This window comes from Parambassis ranga, chromosome 8 (assembly GCF_900634625.1).
Source record: "Parambassis ranga chromosome 8, fParRan2.1, whole genome shotgun sequence".
NCBI lineage: Eukaryota > Metazoa > Chordata > Actinopteri > Ambassidae > Parambassis > Parambassis ranga.
This window is the reverse complement of record NC_041029.1, coordinates 13,065,387-13,088,295: the sequence shown is the minus strand read 5'-3', so window position 1 is coordinate 13,088,295 and position 22,909 is coordinate 13,065,387. Positions and strand designations below refer to the sequence as shown.

Below are 22,909 nucleotides of genomic sequence, written 5' to 3'. Positions count from 1 at the left end.
CGACCCACTAGCACCACCCGGAGGCTTCAAAGAGGACAATGAGGGGTTCACACAGTGTCGAAAAGATGACTACTGTGTTTGTGGAATGAGACTGTGCTCAGAATAATAAACTGCGGGGACATTTTTGTCAAATTAGTAAACTATAATATTGTGTGATTTTTGCTACACGTCTTAATTTCTTCACATATTCTGTAAATATTATAAATAGCACATTCAACATTAACCAAATCAATTTTTGCGACTTTAGAATTCTAACCGCCGAAATGTACGAGGAGTACGTGAAGGCAGCATTGTTTATACAAACGCGTTTTAAGAATGAGGAACAGAGACTAAACCATATTAACCTGCACAGAGAAAAAACAGGAAATATGTATCTCTATAAAAATATTATGTTACACAGTGAAATGCATTACTTAATGATGAACTAGAGCTTGGAGCAGCGCTTTCACACCTTTATATATATAGATTTTTTTTTTACTTTCAGATTATAGGTCACACGTCATATGTGGCCGCGTGTAGGTGTCCGCAGTCTCCTGTGCTCTATCGCAGACTTGGACTTTAACCAGCGCTCACTATAACTTTAAGAAATTAATGACTGTTTTTTTCTTTTCCTGCAGGAAATCACATGGAGGTGCTCTTGGGCTCACATGACAGTCTGAGAGAGATCATGGCAGGAGAGATCAATGAAGGTACAGTGCGAAAACTTCTTACCGTCCTAAAGCCTGTGCTGCCACATCATCTCCTTTTAACTTTAAACGCTGTTTTTTTTTTTGCTTGCCAGTGTAAGAAAACAAGTTCTTTTCAATGTGTGTGTGTGTGTGTGTGTGTGCTGGGACCGCGATGTGAGGCAGTCAGTGGGAACTTTTGGGTACATTATGATCAGAACGAAGTTGCTCCATCTTATAAGCCTCGATGAGTGATTTATCCTCTTTTATATCCACCTGTTGCTATCAGACGAGCTACTGGATCTATGGTGATCGAAAAAAATATTTTTAATGAAAGTGTTTTTGTTCCACGTGAGAAACTGTCACTTGTGCATCGCAGTGTAATGTGTGTTGTAGAAACCTGTAGTTTTTCTATCTTCTTATCTATTACAGGCTGAGCTTTTATTTTGAAAATATCACTTGTTTGAACAGCTTAAAGCAGAAAATATAATATTTTCAGTAATAATATGAAGTCACATGATGTCATCCGACCAATAAAAGATAATAAGCTCACCACAAACTCATCAAATGGTGTTTAAGATTTGACAAAAGTCTGTTTGCTCTGTTGGCACCCTGCCCTATCATAATTATTTGGAATTAATTGTGATGCCATGTATTTGCTGTTCCTCTTTTAGGCTCAGTTCCTGCCTATTACAGAGAAGTGTATGAAGCCATTCGCTGTAGGACGGATGAGAGAGTGCAAAGTGAAGTTTTTCAGCGGCTGCTCCAGAGGACAGATCTCTCAAAGGCTGTTCTAAACCAGGTGACGGTTCAAAGGCCTTTATTTGAATGTTTTGTAATGCCATATCAAAAAAATATGTGATTTTTTCTTGAGATATATTGTATGTTATAGCTGTAAAAGATATGTTATGAAATATCCCAGCCAGCTTATGGTTGAGTAGTATTTCCCTTTTCCTGACCTTTCCACACATCATCTCCCTTGTGTCGAGCGAGCACTTTTTTTCTCCTCAGTGGAATGCAAACCACAGTAGAATTTAGATCACAGGCTGAAAAAAAACAAAGATATGGTGACCTTCAGGTTATATTGTCTTTCACAGATTGCTGAGCATGTTGACTCCACTGACGGATTCCTGAGCAAGTTGTCCCTCTATAAAGCGCTGGCTTTGATTGCTCTTGCTCAGCAAGGAAAGCAGCCAAGCCCCAAACTCTTGGAGAACTGCATACAAGGTATGATGACAGCTGCTAGTAAAGGAATTGTTTAATGAGTAGCCTGGTGAATCTTACCTTAGATATCCTGAAGATATTCGACCTACGCAGGGCACATGTCAGTCTTTTATTGGCTGTGTGACAGTTTGTCACGCCTATGAACATGCTTTTATTTTGGTAGGGAAGCCTTAACTTGTATTTAAGTTAGGCATTCTTTCACTACAAGATGATAGAGGAGAACTTTTATGGTTGCTGGCCTGGTCCATCCTCAAACCTTCAGTGAGTATTTAAGGCCCTCTGTGTTATTTCAGGTGTGGCCAGTGTAGCAGCCTGTTTGCATGCCACTTCCTCGTCGGCACCAGAACAAGTTTTCTGCCATAGAGCAATACATTCTATTCATGACCCTCTTGGAATGTTCTGGAATAAAAGAATAACACATCACATGACCTCTGTTTCATTTAGTAGTTTAGTAACATTCCTTCACAGTTGGGAAATTTATCCCTCTCTGGTTGTATTGATTTAATCATGAAAGACAAATATTAGAAAAGTCGGTTGTGTCGTTGACAGAGTTGCCCAAACCTCAGCTCGGGGAACCGAGAGAGCTGAGCGCATTGAGGATGCAGCCGGCTCAGGAGGACGTGCTGACCATGTCTGAGACACTGGACAAACTTCTGGCAAGAGACACGGTGCAGGTGGAGCTCATACCTGAGAAGAAGGGCCTGTTCCTGAAACATGTGGAGTACCAGGTCACCAGCAAGGTAAAGTCCTCCATCAGGGTGCTGAGATAACTCAGCTGCACCCCCACCCCACCCTAAAAACAGTTGAGCTCCATCATGCCCACACTTTTATCTAAATGTGCTTCTTTCTTTGCTTGTTTTAGCGCTATAAAATATCAGTGTACAGACGTTACAGTGATTTCGATGTCTTCCATGAAGTCTTGCTTCAGAGATTTTCATACAGAGTGGTGCCGGCGATGCCTCCTAAAAGGATGCTCAAGGGAGGTATGTTCATCCGTTTTTGATTTCATTCCATTGTTTCTAAAGCTGTCCTGACTTCAGACGCCTGTGCTGTTATTTGTGTTCATTTTCTAAAAAGGTTGACAGAAGTGTAAATGTCCAGAGGCTACAGCTTTTTTTTTTTTTTTAGCTTTTTTTGTTTGGTTGATAAAGAACAAATATTCAAGAATAAATGTTGAGCAGTTCTCATCCTGCAGGTTGAATTGTTTCAAACATCAGTTATTGCTTGAAAGAAAAACAACATAGAAAAAATGAGCGTTTTTCTCTGTGCAGCTTTGGAGTATTTATGTTGCAGCATCAGACAGTGTCTTATAGTGATATAGGCTCCTGATCAAACTGCTGAATTTGTGTTATATGTCCACAGTCCTGACCTCCATCTCCGAGCGGGACTTCATCGAGGGAAGGAGGCGCGGTCTCGGCAGGTTCATCAACTTGGTGGCTCGGCATCCATTCTTCTCAGAGGATGAGCTGGTTAAGACCTTCCTTACCTTCAGTGGCTCAGTATGTAAAAAAAAAATCAATTAAATATATAAATAAATAATATAACAAATATTTTGGACTTTTAGATGTTCCTTTTACTGTCACAGATGCTGTGTGCATCTGATCCCAATCTGATACCATTTCCATTGTCAATATGCAATGCAACTTTATTTATAACGCACTTAAAAAAAGAAACAACCACATTGACCAAAGTAGTAAAACATATATCACAAAAAGCCATCCATCTTTAGCAAGCTTTGGTTCGCTCCACATTGTTGCTGTGTGTTTGTTGTTAGTGATGCATGACATGCAAGCATATAATTGAGGTAAATAGATTGGCCCTAAAAATAAGATTAAGATTAAGAATACCTTTATTAGTCCCACAATGGGGAAATGGCGTTTTTGCAACATTCCCCCTTGTGGGACTAATAAAGGTATTCTTAATCTTATCTTTAGGGCCAATCTATTTACCTTAGTTCTATGTTTGCATTTCCCTTATTTTCTTTACCTTCTTTGCTGACTTTTGCACTATAAGCATTATCGCCATGACGACCGTTACTCAATTGCATCCTGTTTTTGCATCCTGTCTTTTTTTTTTCCACTCACCCCTCTACCCAAACAGGATGTTCAGACGAAGCTGCGTGACGCTTACAAGAAGACGGGTGATGAATTCATGACTAACAGAGTCGCAACTCTGGCAAAGGTTGGTCATACCTGCCTGAAACTTTCTCTTACACAGCTGTCTGTATTTGAATGTGTCTGTTTTTTATTTTTTTTTGGGTTGTTGCAGGAATATCTACCTGCTGATATTCAGGCTCAGTTCTCCACAAGCAGAGAGATAATTAGAAATATCCACAACAGCTTCCAAAAGCTGCGGGACAGAGCTGAGAAAATGGCAGAGCGCTCCAAGGAGAATGCAACAGATCTCCTCATGTTTGGCAGAGAGCTCAGGTATTTTATTATTATGGGTATATAAAGTTTTCTTATTAAGATTTAAATCCTACGCTTCGTGAAATATCAGCACCAATATTACATTCTGTCTCTGCAGCACGCTGGGCTCAGATGCTTCCACTCTTCCCTCCTTGGCCCCCTCGCAGGGCACCTGGGGGACCCTGCGTCAGTCTCTGAAGAGCCTGTCTATGGAGTTTGCCGTGCTGTCTGACAAAGCGACACAGCAGGTAAAGTCCTAAGTCCCTACTCGCCACCTGCTCCGCAGCATTTGTCCAAAAAACTGGTAATGAATGCCGTTTTGTTCATGTCCTCAGGGCAGACGGGAAGAGGATGATGTTGTGGAAAAACTGAATCTGTTCTTGGATTTGCTGCAGTCGTACAGAGTCGGTTTCACTTTTGTTCTTTGTGTTTTTGTTGTGTTTGTTTAACCTCACCTCCTCCACCATTTTTCAATTTGTCTCCTTGATGGAGACACAGTGGATAAAAACCATAAAAGTACATTTAGTAACTCTCTTTAGGACATTATGCAATGTGCAATTTCTGCCAGTCTCGCTTGAAAAAACAGTTTTTAGTTGTGGGTGGATTTTTTTTTTAGATTTAACAACTGGTGGGCAGATAAATTTTTCAGACATTTTCCAAAGCTTCTATTAAATCTGTCAGCTGTAATATATATGGTAATTTCATAATTGGTCCAAACTGTCACCCTGGGTTGTTATGCATAGCTGCTGCCATTTTTTTGACTTTAATAAAAAGTGCTGTTATGATTGTCTCTAGGATCTGTGCGAGCGCCATGAGAAGGGCGTGCTCCACGAACACCAGAGAGCGCTGCACAAGTACAGTGTGATGAAGAGGCAGATGATGAGCGCCACTGTGCAGCCTAAAGAGCAGGCGTCTGTGGAGCAGCTGGAATCACGGATTGTTCAGGTGATTTTTATGTTTACCGCGTGATCGCAGTTCTTCTTCGTCCCTGTGGTTTGGCAGTGGTTTACAATTTCCAACCGTATTTCTACTATACACTTGCAGTTTTCTGACGTAAATGGTCTCCTCTTACATTCATACCTCAGACTGTATATTATGGATGGAAGATTGCCATGTTAGCCCTGCTGTAGTCTAAATACAGGCAGAGGTGGAGCAAGTGAAGCTGAGGCGGGCAGTATGTTAAGCAAGAAGCTTGTGATGTCACACCCACAATTATGCAAAATCTGATCCTAATCCTGAATCCCAATATAATTATTATTACTGTGCAGTTGTCACAAAGAGGGGTCAATAGAGACAGGGGCTTTTGCTGTCAAAAATGTTAACATGAAGGTCTTCACGGATAAACTCACTTTTGCAGCCAGCCCCCAGAGGCTGCAGGAGGAACTGCACAGCAGCTGAGCAGGCTTCATTTTGCAGTCCTGGAGTTTGCCACTTGATGCACATGCTTTGCTCAGCACTCATGGAGAATACAGAGCTATTTTGTGCCAAGGTCGAAAGTGAACTATGACCACTGTTGCGTCCTTACTACTGTCCAAATGGTGACCATTTAGCATTTAGTAAGGCAAGTTTAAATAAATCCTAGATGGCAGCCATCACTTCTGTGCTCTGGTAGGGTGGGAGTGTTGTCCCCCACACCAACATCCCTTGCTGTATCTTCCATGAGATTAGCACAGTTGGCCTCCAGAACTGGAGTGGACTTCTTGTCCAGAGACACTGTTTTGATTTGTCTCGTGGACAAAATGGCAGATTGTACTCTTCTCCTCATAAGGTCCCTCCAGCAAGAAAAGTCCTGTCAAACACCTCACTGCTAATGTAGCATTGTTATGTACAGTATGTTGTCATTGGTCTTTTGTGCGTTGATGTTGACCATCCATGTTTGATTTCTGCTGACCATCATGTCCTCACTCATAGAGTTTAGCTGCACAACACAGAGTGATAGTGGTAATCCTTGTTTTGTTTAAAAGTTCGAAAATCGTGTTGACGTCATAGAGAAAAAGATTAAACAATAGTTCCATTTAAATCGCATCTAGAGCCAATTAAAATGTAATTAAATAATTTGTGGGCCTATTGAGAGCGCTGTCATCCGATCACTGTAATCATTATTTAGCCCTATTAATAAATTAATTGTCAGATTAGAAGAGTGGCTCCCCATACAAAATAAACCTTTCTTATTTTCATAATTCAATAACTGGCTACGTATCACGTTGTGTTCTTTCGTCTGATAACAGCAAGAAAATGCCATTCAGACCATGGAGCTGCGTAACTACTTCTCCCTGTTCTGCCTTCATCAAGAGACGCAGCTTATCTTCACCTACCTTCCAATCACCTCACACATTCTCGCTGCTTTCGTTAACTCCCAGGTCCAAGGACACAGAGAGGTGAGTCTGCCTGCCTGGAAATCATTTTTCTACGTCCACACAGCACAGCGCCCGGAGGGTCAAATCAGTTTTAAATTGGCTTTTTAAAGTCACATAAAAGAAGAGATATTGATGGGATGGTATCACTGAGAGGATAATCTTTTCATCCAGGATTTGAGCTGGCTTACATTTCACATGGATAAGTGAATATCTCACAAGTTTTTCTATTTTAAAGTCTTGTACAGCAAACTGCACAGGGGTATATATATATATATATATTTTTTTTTTAATTTTTTTTTTTGGATACTTTAATAATCCCAGAGGGAAATTGTTCAAGGCTGCTGCCAAGCAGTGTCATACAATGACCAGCAAGGCGCGCCACACCAGTGAGTGTAAAGTGTCTTGCCCAAGGACACACAACAATGACTTAGAAGACTCTGCAGTATCTGATCCGAGTTTTAAACAGTGTGAGGGGGTGTTGTCTGTGGATATTAAAGAAGTCAGGATTTAGTTTTGAAACACCTTTTTTGTTTTTAAAGTAGCCAAAATGCAGACTGACCTGGCTTGTAAGCTAAGAGTCAGGAAGCTGTTGGTTTCAATTAGCAGCATTACAACTGGATAAATAAAAAACAACTTCTACTACATTCCAGTATAAGAACCTTCTCCCATCTGTATGGCATGGTGGTGGAAGTATCATGGTTTGGGCGTATTTTGCTGCATGTGGGCGGGAATGAAAAAATAAATTCCAAATTAGAAAAATTAAATTAAAATTCTAAAGAACAGTTTTTTGAACATTCTGAAAATTCTGGTATCACCGTGAAGATTACCTATAACCTTTAAGACAGACGGATAAATGAAATGTGGTTAAGAAAAAAATATTTTCTAAATCGTTGCTGCAAAGGACTTTTGTGAGTAAACAGTGGCTTTTTACTTCAGCCCATCAAACTGTCAATGTGAAGGCCTTTGCCAAATTTACAAAAATTCATCAAGGCAACCATAAGATATACCTTGCTTAAAGCTGCACTGCTATTATTTTCTTTTGTGTGTTTCTATTGTATGCTAGTGTGTTATTTAAACTGTCTTTACATTGATTGAAGCCAAATTTCCTTTTTTTCCCTAGATGGGAGAGGTGTGGAACGAGCTCCAGCCAAAGTTCAGCTGTCTGTTCGCTGGTGACAATGGCCTAAAACCTCCCATCTGAAACATGAAGACACGAAGAAGAGAAACGCAGCTGCTGCTGAGGATCGCAAACTGGAAAATATGAAGCTCTGTGAGCGAAAGTTAAAACTAAATCACAACTTTTACACTCTATAACACAATGCATCTTCCATCAAGTAAGAGAATTTTTCCATATGTGGGGTCTGAACGTCAAAACCAGCCTCATAATAAATCTGACCTTTAATGCAGGTCAAACTCTGCAGGAAAATCCTCTGTGGTGTTACAAGGGATACAAGAACTATTTATACATTCCAACTCATTTATAACTTGTAATACATTTCACACACTAGGATAGTTGAGACAGATTGAAATTTTATTAAAGGGTAGGACTTTTTTAAATCTCCAGTCATAACAATGCAATGTATTTTTTGATACAGATGTTAGTTTATAAGAGCATGTAGGAGCAGACTTTATGTTTTTATGAACAGCTATGTTATTTCTGACAGTTTTCTTTGCTTCAGTTGCTTTTTTTCCCAAGATCTATGTATCCTATTTTATTATTTTATAAGCTATTTTAAAAAGGCCTGACAGCAACATGTAGGACGCTACACAGATTTAGGCTCTGGTTCCAAAAACATGTTAACAATAACACTATAAGCTAATGATTTACTACCAAAGACACAATGTAGCTCTATTTTGTACCACAAACACAGCCTGGATATTATTGATTATTGGAATGTATCACGTTATATATTTTTGATTACAAAAAAAGTCAAAGGGACAATTTAAACTCTTTCTAATGAAATTAACAGATTTCATCTAAAATGAATGAACACAACAAACAAATCTGTTTATGTGCACATAGTGTAAGAGTGGATTTGTAACTATGACAGCCAGTGATATGAAAATTGTAGATATTGTAAATATTCCAATGAAAAAATGTTAAATCAGTTATTCTACAAATAAAATAGGGAACTTGAGAATGTGGCTTCTTTCACAAGTGCAGGTTACTCACAAATAAACATGAGCGTGAGCTCATTTTCAGCAATAGCTGTCAAAAGTTTCTTTTGTTTTGGTCCAGTATTTCACATCAGAGCTCCTTCACCTCTTCAAGTGTGTGGCTCAGAATCACATCGTGACCCTGAAACTTGAAGTATCCTGCAAATTTCTTCTTCTGCAGCATCATAGGGAACCACAGGATATCATCTGCCCACATCTGATTAAAGGGGATTTTGTCACTTTCAAACCACTGTGGCCTCATTTCTGGAAAACAAAATATAAAAAGCTTGATTAGTCGTGTGTGTGTGTATTTTCTTCTACTTCTCTTCACCACCCCTCCCCCGACTGTTCGACTTCTCCTGCCCTCTGGACTCTTTGGTTCGCTGCTCATGGAGTGTCGGTGTTTTTTCTATGCGCCTCCTGACTTCACCCAGCCAGCCTTGGCTAAACACTCAGGAAACACAGATCAATGCAAGTGCCTGCGTTCTTCCTGCCGAGAGCCTCTGCTCTGCTTTGTTTATTCAGCCATACAAAATGTACCAGCTCTGTGAACACACTCCTGATTGTTTTTGTTTTCTCCTTTTTTTTGCCTAATTTTTGAACATAATCTGGCATCTGGACAAACATATGACATATAGTGGTGCTTGAGAAGAATTGTAGAATTTGAATCCTACAAGTAGAACCCAAAAATGTTGTTTTGTGGACAGAAAACACCTAAATACTTAAATTACTTGGCTTAAACAGGAGGAAGGAGAGTAGGGAAAAACTGTCTATCTTTTCCTATCTGTGTAGCATAGTGATTTTGGTATCATGGCTTGGGCCTGTTTTACCATGTCTGAGATTAAAAAAAAAGTTAATGAATGGCCAAGTCAAAGTCCTGAAATAAATTCAACTGTTGTGGAACTACAGGAGTTTACATTGTACTGAGGAATGGGCTAAAATTCCTCCAAGCTGTGACAGACGACTCTTCAGCAGTTACCTGAAAACTTTAGTTGCTGTTATGGCTGCACACAGGGGGTCACAGCAACTATTCAAAGCAACAACTTACAAATATATAATATTGGATTCTTTTTCTGAACTATTAAATAACCAAGCATGATCTTTGATAGGATTCCCTTTGTCTGAAAATGTGCTGAGGCTTTGGGTCCTATTTATGTAATCATATTGTTCCCCATGTGTGTAGAGGACTTGGAACAACAGTGGACTTTCCTAGAAATGGCACGTTTTCCTAAAAATTCCTCCAAAAGCCTGGCAACAACTAATCAGAAAGATCCAAAGAAAACATTCAGTGAAGTGTAGGCCTCTGTTCCATGCGCATCAGAGATCATAGCTCGACTACACCAAATGAAACAGACAAAATGGCAAACATTACGCCTTGCAACACTTTTGGAAGGATGTTCTATTGAGTGATGTGTTGAACTGTGCAAAGACACCCTGTTACATCTGAATTCCATAAAACATTTTACACAAAAGGTTGCAGGGATGCTTTGCCACTCATACCTTCTGATTCCTCTGGTTCTCCATTGTAAGTGTCTGCCCTGAAAACATGGACGTCGAGCAGCTGCGTTTCTCCAACGAATTCAAACTTTAGATTTCCAACCTTCTCCAGTGCATCCACAGTGAGGCCGCTTTCCTCCTGAAGTTCTCTAAAAGACATCAAATGAATTTTTGATGATGTGTATCTTAGAAATAAGCTCACAGTGCACTTCATACGAACACTAAAAGCAACTAAAAATGATATAAGTATTTCCATTTTGGGAATGCCAAGCAAACGGATACACTTAAAAACAAAACATCTCAAAGTTGAGTAGTGAAAACTTTGGATAAAAGCTGGCAGGCTGCACCCAGGCTTGTTTCATCACGCTAGAATCTGAAACGTTAGTGTTCAAAAGACAACGTCAAGCATTAGATTTGCATATAAAGAGAGCAGATTTAGTTATGCAAGGGTGGTTTCTTTCATTTACAGTAAGAAATATTTGGGAATGCGCCTGATTGCTTTCAGGACTTCCTTACTCCCTTACTTTAGAACAAACTTCCTGTGGATTAGACATTGTGCACTGATTTCCTTTTTCAAATTTACAAATTACGCATTATAGCCTGTTTCATTCCCCTCATTAAGGCTGACATGCAAAACAGGCTTTGTTGTTGTTTAAACAGATTGATCTTGAAATGTAAATAGTTTTTTATGCATGTAATGCAAGTATAACAACATCTCCCATGGTGTGATGATAATGCCATGCATGGCTTTGATGTGATAATGTGCACTGTAGAGGTAAATACTGTTCAATCTTCACTTTTATTGTCTTTCCCTCTATCCATTCTAAAATCTACACGAATAAAAGCTAAGAAATCCTTTGATTAGCAGATCAATCAATGAACTATTTATTGATTTTATCCCTATTCATATTTAGTTTTAAGCTAACCATAACCAGTTACCTTCTTGCAGCATCTTCAATGGTTTCACCAGGTTGAACTTTGCCCCCGAACCCATTCCACTTCCCAGCCCCGAAGCCCCTCTTCTTCATGCCCAGCAGCACTCTGCCCGGCTGCACCACCAGCACCAGCGTCAGCAGCTTGGAGTTCAGCATGTCAGCTGAGTGGTGGGAGGAAACTGACGACATAACACAATGTAAGTGGTGTGTAGCTTTAGCAACATTAGCTGCAACTGTTTACACTGTCACCCTTGTGTTAACATTATTACCTGCTTATTTAAAAACAAGTTTCGGTGAAAAGCGAAGTTAAACGCCGAGAAAAGACGAAGATAAAAAGTAACTGTTGTAGCAAAAATACTCCACTCCACGCTGAATGACTCCCGCGTGGAGAGCCACAGATGTCGTCACATGATGCGCTGATATGTAATAGTGATGGAGAGGTCCCACTCTGTTCACGAGTTTCATCGTTTGAAGGCAAGATTTGCGCGTGTTACAATTAAATTGTTCGACTAGAAACACAAAACTCTGCAAAAGTTTGTACGTTCTATTATTATTATTGTTATAGAGATTACTATACATTATATGCTATAATTATAAATTCATACATTATATATACAGCAGAATGTAAATGTTTGGTCACCAAATTACGCAAGATACAAACAAATGCAGGGAATTAGTCTGATCACTACATGTGATGTGATGATCCTCCATTTATCAAAAGAGAAATTCGATATTGTAAGGCAAAAAATGTAAACAATATGAAAGCATATTTACCTTTATATAATTTGAATGCCCCACAGGTGTTTTAATAAAGAAAATGAGGGATATGATATGATGAGTGTCAGGAATGTTTTGATTTCAGCGGGTAGGAACTATAAAGTCCATGTTTTGTGGTGAGGGGAAGCATTTAAGTACTACACGGACGGTGTTCGCTTGACCAATGGTAAGTCGTATTTCCTCGCAAGCGCAGAAGATGGTCCGGCACACATGATCCTGCACAGGAAAAAAAACAATGTGGACCTTCTTCTTTCAGAGGAGGTATTTTCACTCCTCCGTGTGTTTATTGAAGAAACTAAAAGGTAAAACTGCAGCGGAGCAGCGCTGGCTGCTGCGGCAGCTCAAAGACCCGTATGTTAAAGCTTCTCACGCACAAAACTTTCGCTGCAGAAGCGCCTTCAAGCTGCTGGAGATAGACGACAAGTTCAAGCTGTTACAGCCCGGATACAGTGTGGTGGACTGCGGAGCCGCACCTGGAGCCTGGAGCCAGGTGGCAGTGCAGAGGGTCAACTCAGCAGGGACAGGTGAGAGGAAGAAGCAACGTTTAGAAGCAAAAGGCTGTATAGACGTTTCTATCTATTTTTGTGGTGACTGTTTTTGCAATCTTGTGCTCTTAGTCTGGTTAATTCTTTGTCAATGAACATCCTTAGTGATGTCCCCCAGCATTTAGGTCTATAGCAGCATAGCTATGATGACTAATTGTAAACTAGGTGTGGCCAGATTCACTCTTTATAATCTCCTGCTGGAGATGCTAATAGCTTTGGCAATTTATCTAAATATACATCATGTCTTTGTTTTTTTCTTGCCGATTATTATTGCTTTGTGATCTTGTTGTAGGTGTAAGATAATAGGAAAAGTCTGCACAGCATTACCATACAACAAACCTAGATGAAAAACAAAGCAAATGTGATATTTATTGTGATGGATTACAAAGCTTACAAGTGTTTTAAAGTATGACTTTCACACATATTTAATGCTTTAAAACCAGGACTCAACACCTATGGAGCCATATAAATAAATATGGAAATACATGTGCAGATGAACTTAATACACACAAGGTGTCAGACCAAAATTTGGCTTTTTGTTCTAGTTACACTAAATTGTAATCCTTTAAAACTGTGTAATCTTTTAACATCACTATCTAGATCTATGTTAGTATGTGGAGTGCCTGTACATTACTGCCGCAACAGTGAAATTTCCCAGTTTGGAATAATAACGTACTTTAGTAATTAAATCATGATGCCTGTTATCCAAGGTCCAGATTTACCACGTGGTACGGTTATTGGCGTTGATCTGCTGCACATACCGCCTCTGGACGGCGCCCACTTCCTGTCCAATCACGATGTCACCGACCTCGCCACGCACGGCAAGCTGCTGGAGCTGCTCCCCGACGGCCAGGCTCACGTCATCCTGAGCGACATGGCTCCCAATGCCAGTGGTTTCAGGGAGATGGACCACGAGAAACTCATCGCAATGTGTTTGTCTTTGATAGACTTGGCTGAGAAGGTTTTGCAGCCTCAGGGTTCTCTGCTGTGTAAATACTGGGATGGGAAGCTTGCTCATAAACTCCAGGAGAGACTCTCGAGCGTGTTTGGCAGCGTGCGGACTGTAAAGCCTGATGCCAGCAGGAAGGATTCAGCTGAAAGATATTTCCTTGCTAGAATGTACAGAGAGCCAGTGAAGTGAGGCCTTTTATATTTCTAATGTGTTTCAGAATTACTGTTCCTTGAATGGGCTCACTCCATAGCTTTCACCAGAAGGTGGCACTGTTGAGGCATCACTAGTCTGCACTGCTGCAGGCTCATATGCAGCCTCAATAAAAACTATGATGCTGATTTCTATCCCTGCAAACTCAACACAAGAGCCGTAATATGTAAACTTAAGCAAGACTGATAACCCTCGAGAGCCCAGTGCTGTGTTTTCCCTCAACTTATCGTTTGCCCCGAGTGTTTGTTCTACACAGTCACGGTGTGGCATTTGCTTTGTTACAGAAAGTCATTTACCAGCTTTGCTAATCATCATCTGCACTGGCAGCCACATAGAAATATATGTAATCATTTTTTCAATGAGAGCTCACGAAGGGGAAAAAAAACGCAGAAAAGTCACATACAGGATGACTAATGGGAAGTAGGATGATACTGAAGTTTGGCACACACGCAAGTGTTGTTGGGCTCTGATCTCTGACAGCAGAAAGATGTCCATTTCAAGGGAAAGTGTTTCAGCACAGTAGACAGATTTTCATTTTGATTCAGTGATTGGAAATATAGTTTATTTATTCTTTGACTTGCACTGTGACCACGTCTGTCGCACAAAAATCTCAGCAGCAGCCCCTTTCCTCTCATATTACATCAGTTTATCCATGTACAGATCCCTTTAGGGGGCATGATAGACGATTATTACAGTGACAGAGAGGGTCTCCAGCTGGATACAGAACGTCGCCCTTCATGGTTGACACCTTTACACTTACGGTGTCTCCACATCTAGAAGTAGATGCTAGATTCGATTTGACAGAAAGTGTCCGCAAGGTTCCACTCGAACTCCCATATAACTACCAATTTGTAGTCTGCATGTTGACCAGTCAGCCGTGCATGCTCTGGTAAACCAAAATAGAAGCTGAAATTGAAGAGTGGCTGTGTGAAGAGGTCAGTCACTACCTGCATTCAAGCAATTTCTCTCTAAAAGAATATAAAGATGACCAAGGCACAGGAGAGAAAATACTTCCCTACTCCACATCAGACACCTGGACCAGCCTCCCAAGTGGATGCATGAGAAAAAGTTTAATTCTGATCAGAGACTAAAAGCATGATACAAAATAAGTTATTCTGGATGATTCTTATCGTAAAAGGCTGGAACAATTTATGATGAACATTAAGAAGGTGGCTCCATGTTTTACGGTAAATGCAATTAATGAGCTTATGCTACATGTTTAAACCACGAGCAGGGGTCCTGAGGAGGCTATAGCGGCACCTACTGGCAGAGGGGGGGGTGTGAATGCAATTAAAAAAAATAAAATAAAATTACATATTCCCTGCAGTCTCTAAATAGTGGTTTGTTGGTAAATGGTTAAAAATATTTGCATTATATTTATTTAATTTTAGATTAAGGCAGATGATGCAGCTGCAGGCACCAAAGATCAAAGCTGTTAGTGAGCAGTAAATGTGACTTGTGTTCTAAAATTGGTAATAAACATTGGCTGTTTAAAATCAATACAAAAATCACAAATGTGTCAGAAAAATCCTGTGAGTTTCGCCACAGTAAAAGTGTAGCAGCAATTTTTTTATGCACAGTTATTTAATTTGCTTTTACCCACCTGAATGAATGTTTCATAGAGCGCAACTGGAATCTTCAATTCCTTATCAAAACAAATTACAGACAAATTATCATTGTTATTGAAATCAAGATTATTCCCAAATTGATTTTTGATCACTGATCACTCCACAAAAAGAAAATGAAAAGCCTAATGAAGGCACACATTTGCGTTTACGCAGCAAGGCGGACACGGCTCACATGAATAAATTAATAAGGCTGCTATTTGGCCTCTCTGTCTCTCGAGTGATGAGCAATACAGTACGAAGTGAAACAGTCATGCCTCTTGGTAAAAATGATCTGCATAGAAAGAGGGACTGACCTCTAAAGATGATTGTTTGCAATGAAAGAGAACAGCCGTGCCTGTTGATGAAGCTGATAGTGAAAGATGTGAACAGATGACCAATTTTACTTCTCATTACTTGTTGATTATTTGGCCCTTTGCTATTTGGATTGAAATTATTCTAAAATTACTGTGGGATTTATGTAGATTCTGTTGGAGCCAGACTCTCAGGATGAATGATGATTCATTCACAGGTTAATTCATTCTTCTCTGGCCAGCTGCAGGTTCAGATGTAAGTGTTTATGAATTAAGGGAGGATGGCAACGGATTCTAAATTGACTTTCTAAGCATCACTAAGAAACTATAATTACCTCTATTCTCCCTCTTGGACACCTGTCATTTGTATGGCTCTGCTATTCATTGCTGAATGCTTATATTTTAATTACCAAGATAAATAAGCTCATTTAAAGCAGCACTGTTGCTATACTGTTTTAAAACAACTGCTGTCAGGAAAATGATCACATCACTATAAAGCTCCATGTTTAATGATGTTTGATTTTCTTATTTTATGTCTTACATCTGATTTGCTTGTATGTTGCATCTGTGTCACTATAAAAAGACATATTTGTCAGATCCACTACAGGTTAGTGCAGATGGGTGACGTAAACATTCAGCACTTGCATTAAGTTAACATTCATAACTATTTATTTCTAGCCTATTTATTATTTTATTGTATGGTTTGACTCTTGGGTCTTTATTAATGTAATGGTTTTCTGTCTGATATACTTATAATTTTAGGGTTTCCGTGGACTAATCCAGCATAATGCTGTGCAGGATGACTCTCTGTGGCTTGTGGTGTAGGGTATGATTGTTGCTTTGGGAGCAAGAGGTCCTGGGTTTGAGACTAAGATGAGCTGTTTCCTTTGTGAAATTTACCAGTGTGAATGGAAGTATTTATAGTCTGCGCCAATGCGCTTTGTGCAGTTTGTCGAAGTATTGTACCCATGGAAAGGGGCAGTCAGAGGCAAGGGCTCTCGACACACACACACTCTCTAGGTTTTGCGTATTTGGTTTGGCAAATACATACACAAGCATTAACCGGTACAATTCATTTTAGTAACATGTATATGCCCTGTGGCAGTGCTAAGGTGCAGGACATCACAGCTCGGATAGCACAAATGAGCACAATGAGTGACCTTTGTAGAAAACCCTAAAAGTATTGGATCGGGACATCCCTAATTTTTGTGTAATAATAATCATGGTGGTTTTGTACATGATCTTTGGTTTGTAGTTTTATCTTGCTGGTGGAGTACTAGATCACCTCAGCTTCCACTTTGGTTCCTAGTTTCAGACAGGATTGTTCTTTCCTCTGCTTTTACTCGCCCTTTAAATGACCAGCAGAAATATGTGTAGTTATAGATCAGCGCATTATGATGAAGGCTTCAGTATATCAGGGATATATAACAGAAACAGCAATGACCCATCCACAAACATTATTACAACCTATTTGCTCCTTTAATTCTAACACTTGAGTATCATGAACTGCCACTTATCTTACCTGCACATTTCAATGCATTACAGCCTTGGAGAAAATGATTTTTTCTTTCCTACAAGTTGTTATGATTTCAATTGTGTCCATGAAGAACTTCTTAATAGGTACAACTGCCTCCTCCTGTGTGCTCGGACGGTATTTGTTCTGGTGTCAAAGGCCTCCAGAAGACGTAAAAATTACTAAAGCTCTTGAATTGATTTCTTCCAGCACTTGCAGGCTTTTATAATAATAATAAAAAAAAACTGTATGTCTGCTGGTCATCAGAGGGATGTAGAAAATGTCACTCCATTCATATGCAAACTAACAAATTATGTTCATAAGATGCAATAAAAGACCTTTGGTAAAAAGACAGAATATGTCCCTTTGGAATTTTTTTTGCTTTTGTCTCACTCAACAACAAACATTGTCTCAAATATTACTACAGTGGAAATTTCAAATTGACAGGAAATTAAAGAAATGGTAATATCATTCCTCACCATCGTGCCATTCATTCCCTTGGCTGACCTGGGCTGCCAAAATGAATCGCTCGTCTGACAACATTCATCATTCCCCGAGCCTGCTCCTGAATGTTAGCAGACTGAGCCAAGCAGGCATTCACTGGCACACTATTATGATGATAATTTCATACCATCTACAGATTCAGATTCTGAATGTAACTGTTGTTTTTGTACTGGTACTACTTCCAGTTGACAGTGCCAGTGTTTCGGTAAGTGATTTAACATAATGGAAATTTTCTGGTAAACCATTTTCAAGGAAATGTGGGAATTTAAAATGAAGGATGCCAGTAAAATATTCATGTCTGCCACAGTGCTTCAGTGCAGTTTCTCACACCAGAACAAAAAGAAAACAAACTTGCAGGCATTTTGTTTTTGTTTCTGCCTGTCTGGCAGGGACACATGTCAGTGAATAATAAAGCTATCTCCTCCTGATCTGTTTTGCCTTTGCAGCGGTCCTGCAGAAAAATGTCAGCAACATTATTGCAAACAGGGTGAAGGTTGATTGTGGTGCTTGGGTTAAAGACGCAAAAAACAAAACGCAGACGACAAACAGAGCGTGGTGGCACCATTTTGCATCTCCACATCTCCTGACATTTTACTAGGCAGAGCAGATGGAAACTGAAAGCTAATAGATTTATGTTAGCATTTTTATTGTGGCTGTACTGGTGATTTGTTTACAAGAATTGTTTTGTAGATGATACTACTCAAGGTTTTTTTTTTCTATCTTACATTACATTTCTGTTAGTTCCTCAGCATCTTGGCTCTGGATCCTAAAATAGAAGTGGCAGCTGAAAAGGCAGTTTTTACTTTTTACGCTGGTAGTACTCCGTTTGCTCAAGAGCTTATGCATAAAGTCAGGGATTGGTTTCATTTTTACTTTTAGTGCACTTGCACTCTTTGGCTTAGGTTTAGAAATACATTTTTTGGCTAGGTTTTGGAGAAAGGGCATGATTGCAACAATACAATCTTATTTTCCTGCCTGAAAAGGAACAACAAAAGGTCATGGTGTCCATTCCATGGACTTCTACTGTATTTTATTGGAAATCACACTTAAGGTGTTACCTGTGACTTTCTGACTTTCTGAGCACTGACAGATAAAGTGAATCACAATGATTTATATGGTTACCATGGCTCCTACAGCAAGTTGTAGTAGAAAAAATGGACAGCAGAAGGATGTGAGTGACTTCACAATGACCGAAATGTGGTCAACAATGCACCTCCTTTTAGGGGGATTCCAGTCTACCTTATCAAAAGTGGTCCAAGGACAGTTGTAGTCCATTCCAGTGAAGGAGCTGCTGTAGCTCAATCTGCTAAAAAAATTCCTACACAGGGCATCACATTTTGTTGTCCTGCTGCAGATCAGTCAGCAGGTTCATGCTGACACAGCTCAAGGTTCTACACTGGACATCTGACCATGGATTAATGGACTAAGGTGGCCTGCAGACCATGTCCACACTTTCATGGGAACAGTACTCCCTGATAGAAGGGGTTTCTTTCTGTAGAATAATGCTCCCTGCCACAAAGTAACAATGACTTAGGAATGGTTTGAGGAGCGATGAGTTCAAGATGTTGACCTGTCCTCCAAATTCCCCAGATCTCAATCCAATGAAGCATCTGTGGGATGTGATGGAAATACAAGTCCAATCCATGCAGGTCCCTGCTCACACTTTACAGGACTTAAAAGATTTGGTGCCAGATACCACTCTGTACATTCAGTGTTCTGCTGTGTCCTATATTATGATTCGCTGACTATAAAGGAGTGACATCTCATTGCATCTAGTCCACAGGCTTCCACCATGCCTTCAGACCCTGATCATGCATCTCTATGTTACACACTCAGAACTGTACTGAGCTAACATAATCACTGTACTGAGTCATAGGCATCATGTTAGAGTCTAAACGTTTAATCACTGTCATCAAAGAGCACATGGATTTAGGGACAGTCATGATGGAGCCACTGAAATGATCTGAAGTCATTATTGACTGAAGGTCCAGCAATTCAAATAAGACTCACATGGCTGGATTAGACTATAAATCCTGCTTTCATTCCCTGGACTACCAGTCTTACTGCTGCGCTTAATACAAAGAACTTATTGTGCTTTATTACAAAACATTTTAGATTCATTTAAGTTTCTGCTTCTCGCTAATGAAGCATCTCCGGATGCGTGAGAGGCTGTTCTTTCTCGACAAGCCGTTCATCCGATCTATTTCACACTAGGTGGGTGTATTGTTGAGGAAGTGTCATTTGGATGAGTGGTTGTCATAGTTGGCTAATGGTTGCTTTCTTTCACTGCACTATGTTTTTATCCCGAGCGGTACAAGTACAGTTTGTGCAGGTACCACACTGTTCGATGATACATTTCATTCTCTATGAGAATACAATATACAATAGTCTCTTTGTAACATATAAATGCTCATTGTCATTCTAAACAACACACATGACATTTCTCTTCCTTATTCATAAAACCAAATTTTGAAATGAGATGCTAGACCTGGTGCAGCTTACATGTGTAAGGTTTCTTTTTCTTTGTGGTTGCTAGCGTTGGATGAGAAAACATTGATGTGACATTTAAGAGTATTGCTGCCTTATTTTCACAGTGGAGGCACGTCATGCATTCAAAGGTCTGCAGTCACATTTGTGGATGTTATGAATACTGGAACCCCCCTATAGGCTGCCATGTTGTACGTCTGATGTGACATTATTTTGTGAACATACCACTGGGCAATACATTTTACAGCTGCAAGGATTCTTTGTCCATTTTGTATATGTTTTGGCTTATTTCCCCCCAGTGTTCCCAAGACAGATGATGCAAAATGGGAATTATATAGTATGATGTCTAAATCCTTCCAAAAACGCATCTTTTATTACTCACATTTTTTTTCTCCCAGCTTTGTAATTTAATGCTGAGAAAATGTTCAGGGCAAAAATTACACTCGTGTTGCAGCTTATGTAAGATGGCAAGCCTGTAATTATATAAATTAAGAGTGTTTATCAAATCTGAGACTTTGAAGTCAAATTCACCCACTTAGCATCCCAGGTAATGACTGAAACCCCACTGGATTACTTAGAAAGTGAGAGATGAAGCAGTGGAGTGTTTTGGAGTGGGCTCGCTCATTAATCTTTCCGAAGATGCTGAAGGCAGGACTTGACACCGTTGTACAGTGGGCGCCCCTCTGGTTTGTGTCAGCACTGTGTAGCCTACCCAGGGCTGGTTGTACAGCCAGAGGTGTTGTGTTGGCTTTTGTTTTTCTGGAGGTGAATAAAGCAAAAAAAAAAAAAAGATGATCGGACAAGCTCCCACAGTGGTTGTTATGGTTGACTTATGTCTTATTCCTAGAAGGTGCAAAACCTCACCTATTGGGGGAGTTGTCATTCTACCAGCGGGAGAGGAACACGGCACTTCTGGCAATGCATCTAACATTCTCTCAGAGTGGAGAGCAGCGGGAGGTTGATGAATGCAGAGCAAAAACATGTCCTCATTGTTATGCAAGAGGACTGAATTATAGGTACTGTGTTTGGCTTCATCAAGCTGTGATTTTAAATATTCATATCATTTGCAAAGATCTTGTGTTAACTTGAAGTACTGTTCAATTTTAGGATAGTGTGGGTGATCAATAGTGTTGGCACACAATAGGCAATGGAAACAAACATATAGAAGAATTAAAAAAACATGCATTTCTCTCAGCAGAAGTGCAAAGTGAAAATCAATCAATCTCTTGGGGAAACAACCAACTGGGGGAGAAGATGTACAGTATATGTACAGCAGTGCTTGCTCTGGGATGTTTTGCCTTATAGCCACAGGAACCTGCTTTGAAGTCAACTATAAGTGATAAACAACAAAGAAGAAGATTTCTGCCTGAATATTCAAAGACATACACAAGGTATGAACTAAAAGGCGGATGTGTGTGTGTGTGTGTGTGTGTGCAGAGGCCGAGTTGGTCAGACGAGACAACAAGCAGCAGCTGAGTCCCATTAACTCTCTATATCTGTCCCTCTCGTCCTTCTGCAACCTATTCCCACTACTGCGCCATATGGTGGCTGTGTGGGCTTTATTTTATGAAAATAATCTTCCTTTTTTTTCCCCTGCTGCTTGTCTTCTTTTCATTTCCTTTCAGGTGCTGGAGGGCCTCAACAGGAGGCATTTTGTGGAAAAACTTCTCCGTTGTGACAGGATGAGCGTATACCCCTTTCTTCCCCGTTTTATTGTTCTGATTTTGTTTCAGAATTTCTCCATCATCCGTTTTTTTTTTTTTTCCCCAGCTCGCTTGTAAATGAATGAACATCTTGTTCGGTTGTGGGGAATCGAAGAGGAAAGAAGAGCAAAAGTCCAGCAGAAAAAGAAATATATTGGGTTTGTTGCTGTGTGAGTTCGGCTGGCACACCAGAGGATTTTCAAATCTGTTTTAAAAACATGGAAGACCACTGTTTTTTAGCCTTATAATCCTCTGGATGCACACACTAGATAAGACCACACAGCACACCATGACGATTTCACATGTAAGTTGCATGATCAGATGTGACTTAAAAAAAATAAGAAAAATAAGCACGGAGGACGATTAATGTGGTCAGCCAGCTGTTCAAGTTTTAAATTGCAGCAAAACACAAAGAAAGGGAGATAAAGTATCTTCTTTTATTGGTCTTTTTTCACTATATTTTATAGGGCCTGAGTTTTGTGGTGTTTCGGATGTTGCCAGGTGTGTGAGTTTGATTGATTGATTCCCCTCCAACCAGTGTCCATAACTACAATGTTACACCAAAAAAAAAACAAAACAAAAAAAACACTGCACTGAGGGCCACCTTTAGGAGCTCTGCTGCTGTCATTGCTACTTTGCCACTGCTTTAGTGTGAAGGCCCCTTAGGGGACCCCTAAATGCCCAGGGGTCCCCAGCAGTTTCCTGCCTTGCATGTAACACCTGGTTTGTGATGTTTCCTGGTTTGTTTGCTCTTATTGTCTATTAGCTGCAGCCTGACCAGGAGACTGGGGAGGCTCTAACTTGATAAGGAGCAGTAAAATAATCTATGACACACATTTATTAATATTATTTGGACAAATAACTGGTTGCGACAGGCCTTAAATTGGACCAAAATCAGGCATAAAATCCCCTATAGTGTGTAGCCAGTAGGGCATCAGCCCTCATTTATCACCTGTAAGATTTAACCAAATGCATAAATAATATAGTACTCTCATATCAACCTTTTAATAATTTTCTGCTGACAAGAAAGGATGTGTGATGGTGGATGTGACTCAAC

General features: G+C 39.9%; 3 protein-coding genes across 6 annotated transcripts; 2 read left to right on the top strand and 1 right to left on the bottom strand.

Annotated features, from left to right (window-relative positions):
• Window positions 1–332: 332 nt before the first annotated feature.
• Window positions 333–8,860, top strand: snx8a (sorting nexin 8a). The gene is made up of 14 exons (XM_028411346.1): window positions 333–515; window positions 618–689; window positions 1,340–1,467; window positions 1,763–1,892; window positions 2,439–2,629; window positions 2,752–2,872; window positions 3,252–3,388; window positions 3,990–4,070; window positions 4,158–4,318; window positions 4,416–4,545; window positions 4,633–4,701; window positions 5,093–5,242; window positions 6,526–6,675; window positions 7,775–8,860. The coding sequence occupies exons 2-14, from the start codon at window positions 626–628 to the stop codon at window positions 7,853–7,855; spliced, it is 1,593 nt and encodes a 530-aa protein (XP_028267147.1). The 5' UTR covers window positions 333–515; window positions 618–625; the 3' UTR covers window positions 7,856–8,860.
• nudt1 (nudix (nucleoside diphosphate linked moiety X)-type motif 1) lies at window positions 8,167–11,693 on the bottom strand. 2 transcript variants are annotated; one of them, XM_028411350.1, is made up of 4 exons: window positions 11,513–11,693; window positions 11,248–11,422; window positions 10,312–10,457; window positions 8,167–9,075 (listed from the first exon to the last, which is right to left on the bottom strand). In XM_028411350.1, exons 2-4 carry the CDS (start codon window positions 11,397–11,399, stop codon window positions 8,903–8,905), a joined length of 471 nt encoding a protein of 156 aa, XP_028267151.1. In that variant the 5' UTR covers window positions 11,400–11,422; window positions 11,513–11,693; the 3' UTR covers window positions 8,167–8,902. The 2 variants fall into 2 exon arrangements, with proteins under 2 accessions (XP_028267151.1, XP_028267152.1); XM_028411351.1 differs by having other exon boundaries at window positions 11,248–11,404.
• A 527-nt stretch (window positions 11,694–12,220) lies between these two features.
• On the top strand, window positions 12,221–17,317 carry mrm2 (mitochondrial rRNA methyltransferase 2). Of its 3 annotated transcripts, none has more exons than XM_028411980.1 (3): window positions 12,221–12,322; window positions 12,411–12,544; window positions 13,276–17,317. In XM_028411980.1, exons 1-3 carry the CDS (start codon window positions 12,231–12,233, stop codon window positions 13,704–13,706), a joined length of 657 nt encoding a protein of 218 aa, XP_028267781.1. In that variant the 5' UTR covers window positions 12,221–12,230; the 3' UTR covers window positions 13,707–17,317. The 3 variants fall into 3 exon arrangements, with proteins under 3 accessions (XP_028267781.1, XP_028267782.1, XP_028267780.1); XM_028411981.1 differs by having other exon boundaries at window positions 12,223–12,281; XM_028411979.1 differs by having other exon boundaries at window positions 12,230–12,544.
• Window positions 17,318–22,909: the final 5,592 nt, after the last annotated feature.

What these genes read in the sequence shown, in the direction of transcription:
- snx8a (XM_028411346.1), top strand. Translation starts at nt 626, where the DNA reads ATGGAGGTGCTCTTGGGCTCACATGACAGTCTGAGAGAGATCATGGCA. An exon ending in CTTGGAGAACTGCATACAAG is followed by an intron (nt 1,893 to 2,438) that starts GTATGATGACAG and finishes TGTCGTTGACAG; the next exon opens with AGTTGCCCAAACCTCAGCTC. An exon ending in CTGACAAAGCGACACAGCAG is followed by an intron (nt 4,546 to 4,632) that starts GTAAAGTCCTAA and finishes TCATGTCCTCAG; the next exon opens with GGCAGACGGGAAGAGGATGA.
- nudt1 (XM_028411350.1), bottom strand. Translation starts at nt 11,399, where the DNA reads ATGCTGAACTCCAAGCTGCTGACGCTGGTGCTGGTGGTGCAGCCGGGC. An exon ending in ATTGAAGATGCTGCAAGAAG is followed by an intron (nt 10,458 to 11,247) that starts GTAACTGGTTAT and finishes GATGTCTTTTAG; the next exon opens with AGAACTTCAGGAGGAAAGCG. An exon ending in AGAACCAGAGGAATCAGAAG is followed by an intron (nt 9,076 to 10,311) that starts GTATGAGTGGCA and finishes TTTGTTTTCCAG; the next exon opens with AAATGAGGCCACAGTGGTTT.
- mrm2 (XM_028411979.1), top strand. Translation starts at nt 12,256, where the DNA reads ATGTGGACCTTCTTCTTTCAGAGGAGGTATTTTCACTCCTCCGTGTGT. An exon ending in GGTCAACTCAGCAGGGACAG is followed by an intron (nt 12,545 to 13,275) that starts GTGAGAGGAAGA and finishes CTGTTATCCAAG; the next exon opens with GTCCAGATTTACCACGTGGT.